Here is a 13,092-nt window from a genome sequence, read left to right as displayed (position 1 = left end):
ACTGAAGACCTTTTGCTTGTTTAAACGTAATAATACCAAAGCGACTTTGTATGTTAATAAAATAGTCAGTTCTACAAAATATACTAAAATGAATCAGTTCATTTGGTTCTCTCCGCTCATTGTGAACAGGACATGGATGAAAGAAAATGATCCAATTCAAATCAAGAACAAAGCATTTCGTTTTGTGAACTGGTTATATATATATATATGTGTGTATGTGTGTGTGTAAACATTAGTCCCAAACTCACAATTGGTTCAGCTGGTTATGAAAGGGTGTTTAACAGACCTCACGACCGAGATGCTCTACCACACAGGGGCATTCACACTTTTCAGGTAAATCTACAAGCACTCTTACTTGCAGTCAACTTAATATTAAGCTGCCTGTGAGAAAAAAAAAGTAATACAAGCATTTATACAAGCACAAAAAAAATCCACAAAATATGCCAATCAGGTGCTCTGAATCCTAGGATCTCATACAGAAGCACTCAGAGTCTTGATCTCTTGGTGACTTTATTATGTTTTTTAGCGTTATAAAAAAGGGCAATAGCATGACAGGCCAGACAGAGGCGCTTGGCAACGGTATGTACAAAGAGGAAGGAGGAGGAAGGGCAGGAATACACAGGCCAGGGAATGACAACAGCTCACGACCCCGTCCTGATGACAGCATCTTATCAGAATTTTTCCACCCAACATAAAAAGTTCAAGTATGCGGTCCACACGAGAGGTAGGCCTGGAGCGAGGCCAGGAGCTTCCTTAGGGGACCGGAGTTGGGGCTAAAACCGTTTGATTGGTGATGCAGGGAATCTTGTCAACAGCTCACTCAACACAATGGCCCCTGGATTGGCAAGGGAACCGAATCATTCTCATATCAGCTTTGCTCTATGAGAGATCTATGTATATACATTTCAAATAGAGTTATAATGCAAGTGAGTTTTTATTTCTTTGAAGATTCCCTGATGGCCCATTAGGCACAGCCAAGATACAAAGAAATGCATTACCAGCAAAGAAAAAAAAAGTGATCCCATAGTAGTAGAAGTAGTTTGTCCATTGAGGAAGGTGGTAAAAAAAATGTCCAAGTGAAAGCCAGAGGACAAAAGCAGGAGTCAGTCCGTTTTGGGGGTGTTAGACCTTTTTTCTGACTTGATGTCTGCATCACATCCCCCTCCCCTTCCCTCAGAGTCCCCCACACTGGCCATGCTCTCAGCTGCGGGGTCCAATGCTCAACCTGCACAAAAGACAGAGCTGAGATCAGCCGAGATGAAAAATGACTCAATGTAATGCCATGTCACTCTGAGATCAAGTATCAATATTATGCACAAAGCACAACATGCACTTGCCTATGTCAATTTCTTGGCTTTGTTGTAGAGCGAGTCCACTACTTTGCTCATGTTCTGAATTGTTTCAAGGGCGGCTCCATATGTTTTGTCTACTGGAGGTTCGTCAAAAACAATCAGGACACCTTCCCCTTGGTCAAGGATTCCTAAATGCATTGAGAAAGCCACATTATAACTCCGTAAAAACACCTGGAGGGTCCACAAATATTTAATTTTATAACATAATACATGCATGTTTGACTAGGGCTGGGTAGAAATATAGACCAAATCATACAGCGCATACAGTGAAGCCCAATTCCTAAAATTTATTGAATTTGTTGTTTCTCTTAAATATTACTAAAAGTTCATTGCACTTAAAAAAAAGGTATGTGAACTCAGTAACTGATTATATCAAGAAGAATGCAAACTGAATGAGTTGCAGCAGATTTTTACCTCCCAGCATGCTTCGCTTTGGACTGTATAAGAATTTATTAAAATTAAATGTTACTAATAGGGTTTTGAGTTAATTTAATTTTTATTAATATATTAATGTTTTTAATTCAGTAACGTTTCATCTACACTAGGTATTTAAGCAGAGTTTATAGTTTAATTTTATATTAAGAAATGAAAGTACTCATAAATATTCATTTTTTTATAATTAAATAGAGGAAATCAGTTTCCTCAAATAAAATCAAGTCATTGGGTTTTACGGTGTATAATTCACAGCAATAGTAGAGAGAATCTTTTTCATTTCTAACTAAATTATACCCAAATAAATCACAGAATCAAATGAAAATCAGAATCAAATCTATAAATCTGCATTTACACCCAGTCCCGTGTTTGACAGCGCACTTATCAAGTTACCAAGACAAGGATGATGGCATACCATGGAATTTCTGGTCTAAAATCATCTGTGACAGTTTCCTTTCAACATCCCCCTGAAGAGATAATAGAAGAGAAAGGATGAGAATTGCTTAAAACAAAACTGCACTCATGGCTGTAAAGGAACAGTGAGAATTTCCTTGCCATTTAAGAGGTTAAGACAGAAGGTAGATGTTTTAATTGCAAATTCAATGGGACGAGTCCTTACCTTGGAGAGTTTTATTAGCTCAGAAATGTGTTCAATCTGTTGGCATAGAAGAACAATTTTAGTGCGCAATGTAAGTGTTTAAAGCACACATCACCTCACACTGAGGTAAACCATGTCATTACCTGCACTCTGGAGAAGGGCTCGATGACCCTTATGAGGTTTTGTTCCAGCAGATTGTCGTAGAGTTTGGCCAGGTGGGTGCTGATGATGGGATCCTCCCGCAGCTCAGCTTTGTACTCTGTTAAAGCCTGAATGCAGATCAGAGAGAAGGACATTAAATAAAATTAAAAAACAGCAGGTGGACTGAGAACAAGGTAACATTTTAAGTCAGAGCATCTGACCCACCTTCTCAAAGTCTGCAAGTGACCTGTTCTTGCTGGCTTGGGCCACACATTTAAGTGCATCCGTCTACAGAAAGAGAGAGACAGGACAAGTTAATCCACATAATCCTCCGCCAACAGACACAACAGAAAAACGTCACCTTGTCAAGCAGCACACAGGGTCAGGTGGTCATATAACATCCAAGGTCATATAACAGTGAAAATGGTTGGATACTATGAAATGTGTGCTGCAGTCTGGGATGGTATTTTAATGTCAGTCTAAGTACCAAGTGAGTTCGCAGGTTCCACCCCAGGCTGTGATTTAATCCTCAATTTTCTATTTTTACACTACTGTTCAAAAGTTTCGTTTTTTTTTTTTTTCAAAAAAATTTTTGAAATATATTTGAACGAGGTCTCTTGTGCTTAAAAAGCTGCATTTATTTGATTAAAAAAAAAAACAGTAAAACCATAATATTGTGAAATATTACTACAATTGAAAAATAACTGTTTTTTTATTTGAATATATTATAAAATGTAATTTATTCCCGTGTTGCACAGCTGCACCATGAGATTGAGCTCAGCTCAGACATCTACCTCTCTGCCAGCATATCTGAGGGCAAGTTTTCCACTGATCAGGGCCTGCACATCCTCTGGCCTGTAAAGACAAAGACATACATGTTTAACGAGTTCAAAGTGTTTAATGAAGAAAGAAAAGAAAGAAAAAGTGAGAGACACTAGAAAACCCCAGGACTCACGAGTTGAGCATGATCTTGCAGAGGAGCATGTACTTGAGTGCAGTGATGGCACGGGGACTGTCAATAGAATCATAGCCTTCAAAAGCCTCATAAAAGTATGAATACGCTGTCTTCCAGTCCTTCTCCTCAGCAGCGTGAATAATGCCTGCAAAGGGAAAAAAAGAAGAAAAAAAAGAGTGTGTGATGCACTCAGTACAATACCTAGATATAGGCATACCCGATACGAGCTCCAAAATTCCCACATTGACAAATCGGGTAAATCCTTATAGTACACACAATCTGTTTTCCCTCCCTTTGCTCAGCTTAAGTAATGCACATAACTATTAATTAAACATTTGCAGGAAGATGGCTCAGTATCGATAATGCAGGATGAAGTATGGCTGCTAATACTGTAATGGTGCGTGCCCACTGATGCAGAGCAAGCGTTTTTAGTTCTTTCCTATAGGAGATGAATTCACACTCGCACAGTGAATTGTGTGATTGACAGTGCACCGGAGCAAGCATTGAGTGTCAAAAAGGTTGGAAAATGCTTGACTTTATGCAAATATCAAGCTAAAATGTTAGGTGGCAGCAAAGCTGTGACAAGCAGATAGTGACATTTGTCATGAGTGTTTAAAATATGCAGTCTGTGCTGGAGTTAGTGTGTAAATTATTGTTTACACATTGGACACTTTGCATTTGTTAAACACTTATACATGTTAACTATTGTAGTTTGGATGCTTTCATTGTGAAATTGACACTGCAAAGTTGCAACTTTCCAACTGTAATTGAGTGCATGTGTGATGAATAATTTGGCTGTGTGTTTAAAAAGACAGATTAAACACAAACGCTCCTGACACACACCAAAATGGAGGTGATATAGCTTTCTGAGAAGCATCGAGCGGAGTTCTGCCACTGTATTGGACATTCACCGTTATTGCAGTGAGCATTTGTGACTGTATGCATGTGTGCGCGCTAACACCGTTTCTATTGATGCATGTGAATGTCTCACTGTTACAATACAAACAAATATGTTCTGACTGGCTGCGATTGTATCGTGTTGCACAGCAATTTTGCTTTCAGTGTGGAAGGACAAATTAGGTGTCATGCCTGGTTAGGGCTTCTGTGGAAACGTACCTGACTGCATGTCAAGAGCAGCCTGCAGCTTTGGGGGGCAGTAGATGGCGTTTGCTGTGGTCCTGGCAGAGGTGAGAGCTGCTCTGGCCTTGGGCAAGTTGCTCAGTGCATGATATGTCTTGCTTTCCAGCAGCTGGAGCTCCACCAGCAGAGCTTTATCATCCATCTTCTTCAGCTCTTGCAGGAGCTGAGAGCCTGATTGACGAGGAAGAAGAGGACAGTGGTTACAGACCGCAAATACATCGCTCAAGCTTAAGAACATGAAAGTGCCGACAACGAGGGAAGGTATTGTCAGGGACTCACCAAGCTGTAGAGCCTCTTGGTAACGTTTGGTGTCAAAGTATAAAGAGACCAGACGGGCCTAAAGGATTGAAGTGACAGTGATAAGACATTCGTTTTTTTCGGCATATCGAACTTTTTAGTAGCACTGACAACAAGACAATAAATAGAACCCAATGTTTGCAAGCACTATCCAAATAGCACTGATATGTGGTTTTAATTCTGATTAAAATCTGATTTGGACAGTGCCTTAGTCTGAACAGTCAGACTGGATTTCAACTCAATTCGTATGCAACATGTACACTACAGTTCAAAATGGTCAGTAAGATTTTTTTTTTTTTTCAAATAAATTAATACTTTTATTCAACAGGGATGCCTTAAATGAATCAGAAGTGACAATAAAGACATTTATAATGTACAAAAGATTTCTATGTTAAATAAATGCTGTTCTTCTAAACCTTCTATTCACCAAAGAATCCTGTTTTAAACATTGATAACATGACATCAGAATATTAGAATGATTTCTGAAGAATTATGTGACACTGAAGACTGGAGTAATGATGCTGAAAAGTCAGCTTTGACATCACAGGAATTAATTAAATATAAAAAATAAATATAAAAATATATTTAAACAGAAAAGTTATTTTAAATTGCAATAATATTTCACAATATTACTGCTTTTACTGTGCTTGATAAATGCAGCTGTTTTTTTTATTAAAATAAATACAGCCTTTACAACTTAAAAGACCTCTTTCAAAAACTTTTAAACAGTAGTGTACACAGCATCACAAAAAAAAAGCACAATATTGTCTGAATTTAAGTTTGAATACACTCATATTCTCTCAAACCTGCCTCATACAGCGAGCTAGTGACAGTCATGTCAAGATCACATGACCAGTCAAATACTAGTCACTTTACCTTGGCACAAACATCAGTAACACATTGTCCAAACTCAACATAAAACAAAAAGTTACAGAGTGCACCTTCTGAAAAAACTACATATAGCAACAGTAATGGTGATGTTTTCTGAAGCCTCTGATTTACAAAACTGGGTGTGCTCACCTCCAGGGCCTGTCGTAGAAAGGTCCTCTTCTCTGATTTGGCCCATTCAATGCACTCCAAACATAACTCCACCTCCTGACCAGTAGCTGCCTCCATGTCCAAGAACATATCGAGCAGAGAGCGCACCAACCGTGCTGCCTTTGCTTTGCTGATGGAGTTCAGGAATGGCCGGACATACTTCAGCAAACCTCCCAATTCTGCAAAATACCAACATATGCGCAATAGACACTAACCTTGAGAAACATGACAGCTGACAGAGTAGTGGCCTTCAAAAACATCGGATCCATTAATATATGTGTATACTGATTGGGCCATGACCCACTAGTTAAAGATGTTTACCAGCAGCTTGTCCAGTCTTGGCCAGCAGTCCGCCCAGCTCCAAGATACTCTGTTCTTTGACACGCACAGCCTCTTCATCATCGTCTTGGATGTCTCGTTTGACTGTGAATGTATATCAAGTAGATAATTGTACTATTCAATTTAATTACGTTAAGCCTAACACTATATTTAAACTCTGTTAGCTTAGACTTTCTGGAGACAACACAGGCAAGTTCATCTTGGGCATCATGACCCTCAATTAAATTATTGCTAGACTTGTGAGCTTCAAAAGCTGTTGATAACAGAAAGGGAACATGGACACCTTTGTAAGAGAGTATTTAAATGTTTGCTTAATTTATAAAAATACATATACGTTTCCTAAAGTTGCTCCAAGATTAAATTAATTCAATCTTCATTAAAGCAAAAGATAAAGGAATGCTTTTAAAGTCTCTAGATTACTTGATGTAAGGTTCATTTAATTTATACTATAATTTACTTTTCTCATTAAATTTGTCTTTTTGAATTTTTTGGATTTATTGTAACAAAGATCGCCTATTTGTTATATAAAGAGGTTTAAAAACGGTTAAAACACTTGAAACATAATATTCTGCAGCAGATAAACCAAAAAAAAAAAAAAACGGCGTGGCATGCTATCAAATTACCCGTGACAAACTAACACATATCAAACTTAATGCCAAACTAAACTTGCTGACATTGACATATTATAGCATAACTAAGCGATAAGAGCGAAAAAAGTATTTGACCACTGACTGTAAATGTTAAGAACCTGTCAGTCATGTTTTAATGACTCATCTGCCACAATGTAGTAGAAATGACATTTCTCATACTTTCTTGACATCAGTTGTCTTTCCACTATGATAAATCATACCTAAATGTCATAATTAAGCAAATAGAATGTCACTAAGGTTAGCTAGCGAAGCTAATTCAGTTGTCGTGCAAAGTTGTGGTAGTTCCTTCAAACGTAAATTAGAAAACATCAGTCATTTCTCTAATTGTACATAATTCACCATACTTAGGAGGCCGATCACCTAAACACAAACATTATGTATCCCTGTTTTTCCAAATAAATTCAGATGATCACTACATTGGGATTCGCGTTCATTGAGAACTGAAGCTAGCTGATTGGCTAACTGTTTACACTGGTGGCAGTTCACTGAAAATTGTATTTTCTACAAGCAATAAAACTACTTTTGAGGACAAAGTCTGAAAGAGCGCAGCATCCCGTTTATAAAGTTAACAGTGAGTAATAGCACAGTGTATTTGTCCAGCTATAGTCTTTTTTCACGCCTGTCACAGTGAGTCAGCAGCATGAAACCGGCTAACACGTTTAGCTGCTGTTCTACAAATCACATGAGGGACATGATCCGTGTGTTAAAAGCACAGTTTCTTCTGCTAAATTAACACAAGCGGTTCAAAAGCCAGCGGGACAGAAGGCGCTTACCTATGGCATGTAAAATGTCAATGGACGCATTCCGATCCGTACTGAGCAGCGACTGTGCTCTCTGAAACTCTACCGCCGCAGCCGCCATCTTACCAATTCACCAATTGCCTGATTCACATTACAATCATCACTGCACACGCTACCGGAAGCGCCGCCGAGGCACGCTGGGAGATTGAGTTCACAGAGGCCGTGGGCTGCATGACCTCACTCCAGGAGGCTGTGCTGGGTTTTGGGTTTAGCTGATCAGAAATACAGTTTTTTACAATCTCGACCCATTTTTTTAAATAAATTCTTCACATAGTGGGCATAATGGCAATCTATGTAGGCTAAGCTAAACTGTGGATCATTTTCAACATGCTTTTCAAATACTTTCAAATACATTTAGTGAGGATATTTTTCAATTTACAGTGGTGGCCAAAATTGTTAGAACACTTGGCATAGTTAAGAGGTTTCAGTTGTTTTTGTTGAATTGGCCATTACAATAGGCTTACCCATAAAACAAACTATTGCTGGACCTGCGACGGAAGGAATCTGCTGGAACATTAATGATTGACTGGCCCCCTCAATGTCCGGACCTCAACCCCATCGAGCAAACTTGGGGCGAGTTGGAAAATAAACTGGACAGATCTATTGTACATTCAAATGAAAGCCTTGAGTTTCAGAAGGCATGGGATAACATTAGTGTTGAAGTTAAATAGGAAATATATTGACACTAGATGTGCTGCTGTAATTGCTGCAAAAGGTTGACATACCAAATATTAAAGTTAAAAGTGGATAAAAACAGTACGACTCACTTCATCTGATATTTGATGTGCTCAGAGCAACCATCTGCATGTTTCATGAACATTATGAAATGAAATCATGCTTTGGAGGCAAAAAAGGTCAATATTTTCAGATCTATCAGGTGGCCACACAGTATATATAGCCTATTCTTTTCTTTTCTCACTTAGACACAGCCACCATGAAAATTCTTCAAACTCAAGTTTGAAACCTAATACCATATTGAAATACAAAAAAATAAAATAAACTCAAAACAATTAGATGTAGAAGCTGGGGTGTTAGTTTAATCAAACTTGAGAACTATTTTGTAGGCTACTGTAATGTAAACATGGACCATTGCTGTAACATTGCTGTGAAATCTAAACATGTCTACATGTCTGAATTAAACATTCTAAAGAGCTGTTTTGTAAAGAAATTTGACAAAAGAACAAAAATACAATTCTACCTGTTGTAAGTGTTTTTAAGTAATTGTTTTATGAGTGACAAAGTGTGTTTTTTGTGCAACAACCTTTGCTAGTGTTATGGAAGAATGACTTGATTTGAGACATGTACAGTATGAAATGTTTTGGTAGTTTTAGTGCATTTTGAATGTGAAATTTACTGCTGTGCCAATCAAAAAAGTTGGTAAGTAGAAGTATGTGAAAACAGTTGTGTCCTAGTGATTGTAAAAAAACAAACAAAAAAAAAACAGATTTTTGACTTTTCATGTAAACTGACTTGAATGCTGAATGCTGAATTTACTTGCATCATGCCAAAATCTATCGATAGATAGATAGATAGATAGATAGATAGTGCATCATGCCAAAATCTATCGATAGATAGATAGATAGATAGATAGATAGATAGATAGATAGATAGATAGATAGATAGATAGATAGATAGATAGATAGATAGATAGATAGATAGATAGATAGATAGATAGATAGATAGATAGATAGATAGATAGATAGATAGATAGATAGATAGATAGATAGATAGATAGATAGATAGATAGATAGATAGATAGATAGATAGATAGATAGATAGACAGATAGATAGATAGAGGTCCTGATTTAAAAAAAGTCAGTATCTGTATACATATTTATCTGTTTTTTTTTCCCCCCGTATGTCTTCTCATCTTAGCATGCACCTTCATTTAATCTGAAGTGCTGTTTCATCAATGACTTGAGGATGGGATAAGCTTAAAACTATTAACATATAAGGGTGTAAAACACTCAGATGGGTCGCCATTTAAGAAAACTATTGCTTACTATTAAAAAGTGAGAGCAGGATGATTGGATAAGCATGAGAGATGGAGAGAGTGTGTGAGAGTGGTGGGTGTGAGAGAGAGATCAGAGGGGGGTGGGGTTGCCCATTCATGTCACTGCGCCACTGAGGTCTACAAAGCCTCGGCGACGTTACTGCACATCAGGATTTAAGTTCATCTGTCTCGAGCGTTGTGTGTGAGACTTTCCACACTCTCTGGGCCTTGATTATAGACTGTAATCTGTCAACAGCTGGCCCGTCATGCAAAAACAGGGCGTCTAAACTAGTTAAAAGTCTACCTTCCATGTTCAAGCTCAGGAAGCGCTATAACAGATGCTGGTGCTGTGGACAGCGCACGCATGAAGCATGGACAGATAACCAGAGGGAGCTCAGCCACCCATCTGAGATTCAGCATCTCCACGAGAGAGCACCAATGCCCCCCTCTCTCTCGAAAAATAGCGGTCAATGAACGCAATTCATTGACTTCGCTGGCACGGATCTTTATTTTTACGCATTTCCAGTTACACTCAAGCCTATAGCGTGTTATTCCTCCGCCTGCGCAGTTCAACAACAAGATCACAGACGGGCAGATGTGAAACAGACCCGAGATTGATTGTGATGAACGAGAAACAACAAAATTGCCCCGTATCGAGGGTTTATGTGGGAAGACGTGGCGTGCATCTGGGAAGTAACTTTAGCAGCCGGAGAATCCTGAACCCTGCATAGTTTACGTGGAAGCATTATTTCATCGCTGACGTCCCATTTTCAGAACCTTGGACAACGACGAGCACGTTCCACAGTGCGACACGCTGAGGAAAAAAGGGGATAATAGACGAATATTTCTATATTTACCTATTCTTCTTGTTCTATATCTACATTTATCACCGCGAGGAAGACGTATTGATTAGTAAGTAAACAACATTTTATGTATATAACCTATTTATGCTGGTTTTTGAATCAAATGATGTTCATTTCAAAAACGCTTTTGAAGGGTTCGCTTTAAATTCAGTCGCAAAATGTGAAGAACTCAATTGTACCTTGCACACGAGCCCATCGTTATAAAGATGCTATCTTGATTTACGACTGCTCGTTTTGTCTGAAGCGTGATGTTCTCATTTCCTCGTGTTGACCCACTAAACATTTTTAAGAGCTCGATAAATTATGAGTTCCAAAACGTGCTAAAGCTTAAATGTAATAATTTGTGAGTCAGCTATCAATTTCCAATTTGCACCGAGAGGGATTTTTCTTACAAATGGATATGAATTGGGAATGAATTACATTCTCGCCTTCCATTTTGAAGCTAAGATGGATGCTTTTGTATATTCTGCTGAATCTCCTGGTGAATCGCATACCAGCGGTACAGTTCAGTAAAAAAAAGAGAAATCTACCTGTGCATGTATCAAACAAATGATTGTAATATTTTTACATTTGGTTTTCTAGACATATTATACAATATATATAATTCATGCATGTTTTGCACGTGTGTGTGGATTAAGTGGTGATGGTGGTTTCATCAAAATCATAGCTTATTTAGAACAGTATTGTGTCTCTAAACATTCATATTTATTTATTTTATGGGCAGATTCTGTATCTAAAGACCCGGTAATAATCAAGGCAACATGGGAACTGTACTCTCAGTCTCCCCAAGCTATCGAAAGGCAGGCCTGTTTGATGAAATACCACCCCCTCTGGCACATTATACAGCTGTGCAGAACAGTAAAAACGCCAAGGACAAGAGCTTGAAGCGTCAGTCGCTCATCAATGTCCTGCCATGGAAGCGCATCGTGGCAGCTTCGGCCAAGAGAAAAGGTTCTAAGAAGCTGGCCTCTGGGGACAGTCAAGATGAAGAGAGCGTGGGCACCCTCAACAGCCAAAACCTGAAGAAGTCCCAGTCCTGTGCCAACCTCTCCGGCTTCACCCAGGAGCCGGCCGTGAGCTCCATTCCCACATCGAAAACCACCGCCAATGTGGCCTCCACTGTGAAGAGGACCTCCATCACTGGATCGGTGGGCCAAGCGACCAATGCAGGCACACCCAAAAGAGTGATCGTGCAGGCTTCCACCAGCGAGCTCCTGAGGAGCCTGGGCGAGTTCCTGTGCCGACACTGCTACCGACTGAAGCGCCTCTCCCCAGCCGACCCTGTTCTGTGGCTGCGCAGCGTGGACCGCTCCCTTCTGCTGCAGGGCTGGCAGGACCAGGGCTTCATCACCCCGGCTAACGTAGTCTTCCTCTACATGCTCTGCCGTGAGGTCATTTCGGCCGAGGTGTCCAGTGAGCGCGAGCTACAGGCCGAGCTGCTCACTTGCCTCTACCTGTCCTACTCCTACATGGGAAACGAGATTTCATACCCGCTCAAGCCCTTCCTGGTGGAGACGGATAAGGATGCATTCTGGAATCGCAGTCTGGCGATCATCAACCGCCTGAGTAGTAAAATGCTCCAACTTAACTCTGACCCACACTACTTCACGCAGGTTTTCTCTGACCTGAAAAACGAAAGTCAAAAGGAGGAGGAGAGCCGGCTGCTTATAGGCCTGGATCGATAAGTAAGGCGCTTGTGCATAAACAGAAAAAGAATGTGCATAAAAAGTTTGTGCACAGAAAAAAAAACATTGTTTTATTTTTTACAAAAACACTTTAGTGTCATTAGTATTAAAAAGCTTCAGAGCATAGTTTTGAAGCTTATTTGTAGCAATGAATGCGACTAGATCGGCCATTCTAAGGAATAGTTCTCCTACAAATAAAAATGTGTACATTTTTACTCATCCTCAGGCCACCCACGATGAGATGAGTTTGTTTCCCTTGCTCACTAATGGATACTCTGCAGTGAATGGGTGCCGTCAGAATGAGAGTCCAAATAGCTGATAAAGACATCACAGTAATCCACAACTCCAGTAAATCAATTAATACAATAAAAAGCTGTGTGTTTGTAATAAACAAATTCATCATTAAGATTTTCATCTAAAATACGAGTCCTCTATTCATATTATTGCTTTCTCCAGTGATCAAGAGAGGAATCAGGAGAGAAACATGCACAAATAAAGCACCATTTACAAGCGAAAACTGTTCAAAACCATTCTAAACAAAGATGCTAGTGGATTGATGTGAGATTTTGACTCATTATGGACTCTCTTTCTGATGGCACCCATTCGCTGCAGAGGATTTATTGGTGAGCAAGTGATGTAATGCTAAATTTCTCCAAATCTGTTTCGATGAACAAAAAAATTCATCTACATCTTGGATGGTCTGAGGGTGAGTAAATGTTCAGTACATTTTTATTTTTGAGCGAACTATTCCTTTAAGATCTGACCAAGGTGCAGGACAACACCTTGCCAACCGACAAGGTGTTCATTGA

The 13,092-nt window shown here is 39.3% G+C and overlaps 2 protein-coding genes across 2 annotated transcripts; one reads left to right on the top strand and one right to left on the bottom strand.

Moving 5' to 3' along the window:
• Positions 1-915: 915 nt before the first annotated feature.
• Positions 916-7,849, bottom strand: LOC107689617 (26S proteasome non-ATPase regulatory subunit 11A). The gene is made up of 13 exons (XM_016487677.1): positions 7,716-7,849; positions 6,275-6,376; positions 5,936-6,132; positions 4,898-4,955; positions 4,595-4,789; positions 3,479-3,623; positions 3,318-3,378; positions 2,749-2,811; positions 2,526-2,651; positions 2,404-2,439; positions 2,200-2,251; positions 1,338-1,480; positions 916-1,225 (listed from the first exon to the last, which is right to left on the bottom strand). The coding sequence occupies exons 1-12, from the start codon at positions 7,801-7,803 to the stop codon at positions 1,338-1,340; spliced, it is 1,266 nt and encodes a 421-aa protein (XP_016343163.1). The 5' UTR covers positions 7,804-7,849; the 3' UTR covers positions 916-1,225.
• A 2,157-nt stretch (positions 7,850-10,006) lies between these two features.
• On the top strand, positions 10,007-12,332 carry LOC107689695 (cyclin-dependent kinase 5 activator 1-like). Its single transcript, XM_016487815.1, has 2 exons — positions 10,007-10,647; positions 11,323-12,332. Exon 2 carries the CDS (start codon positions 11,360-11,362, stop codon positions 12,281-12,283), a length of 924 nt encoding a protein of 307 aa, XP_016343301.1. The 5' UTR covers positions 10,007-10,647; positions 11,323-11,359; the 3' UTR covers positions 12,284-12,332.
• The last annotated feature ends 760 nt before the right edge of the window (positions 12,333-13,092 follow it).

Source organism: Sinocyclocheilus anshuiensis, unplaced genomic scaffold, assembly GCF_001515605.1.
Source record: "Sinocyclocheilus anshuiensis isolate Anshui unplaced genomic scaffold, SAMN03320099.WGS_v1.1 scaffold813, whole genome shotgun sequence".
NCBI lineage: Eukaryota > Metazoa > Chordata > Actinopteri > Cypriniformes > Cyprinidae > Sinocyclocheilus > Sinocyclocheilus anshuiensis.
This window is presented reverse-complemented; position numbering and strand designations above follow the sequence as displayed.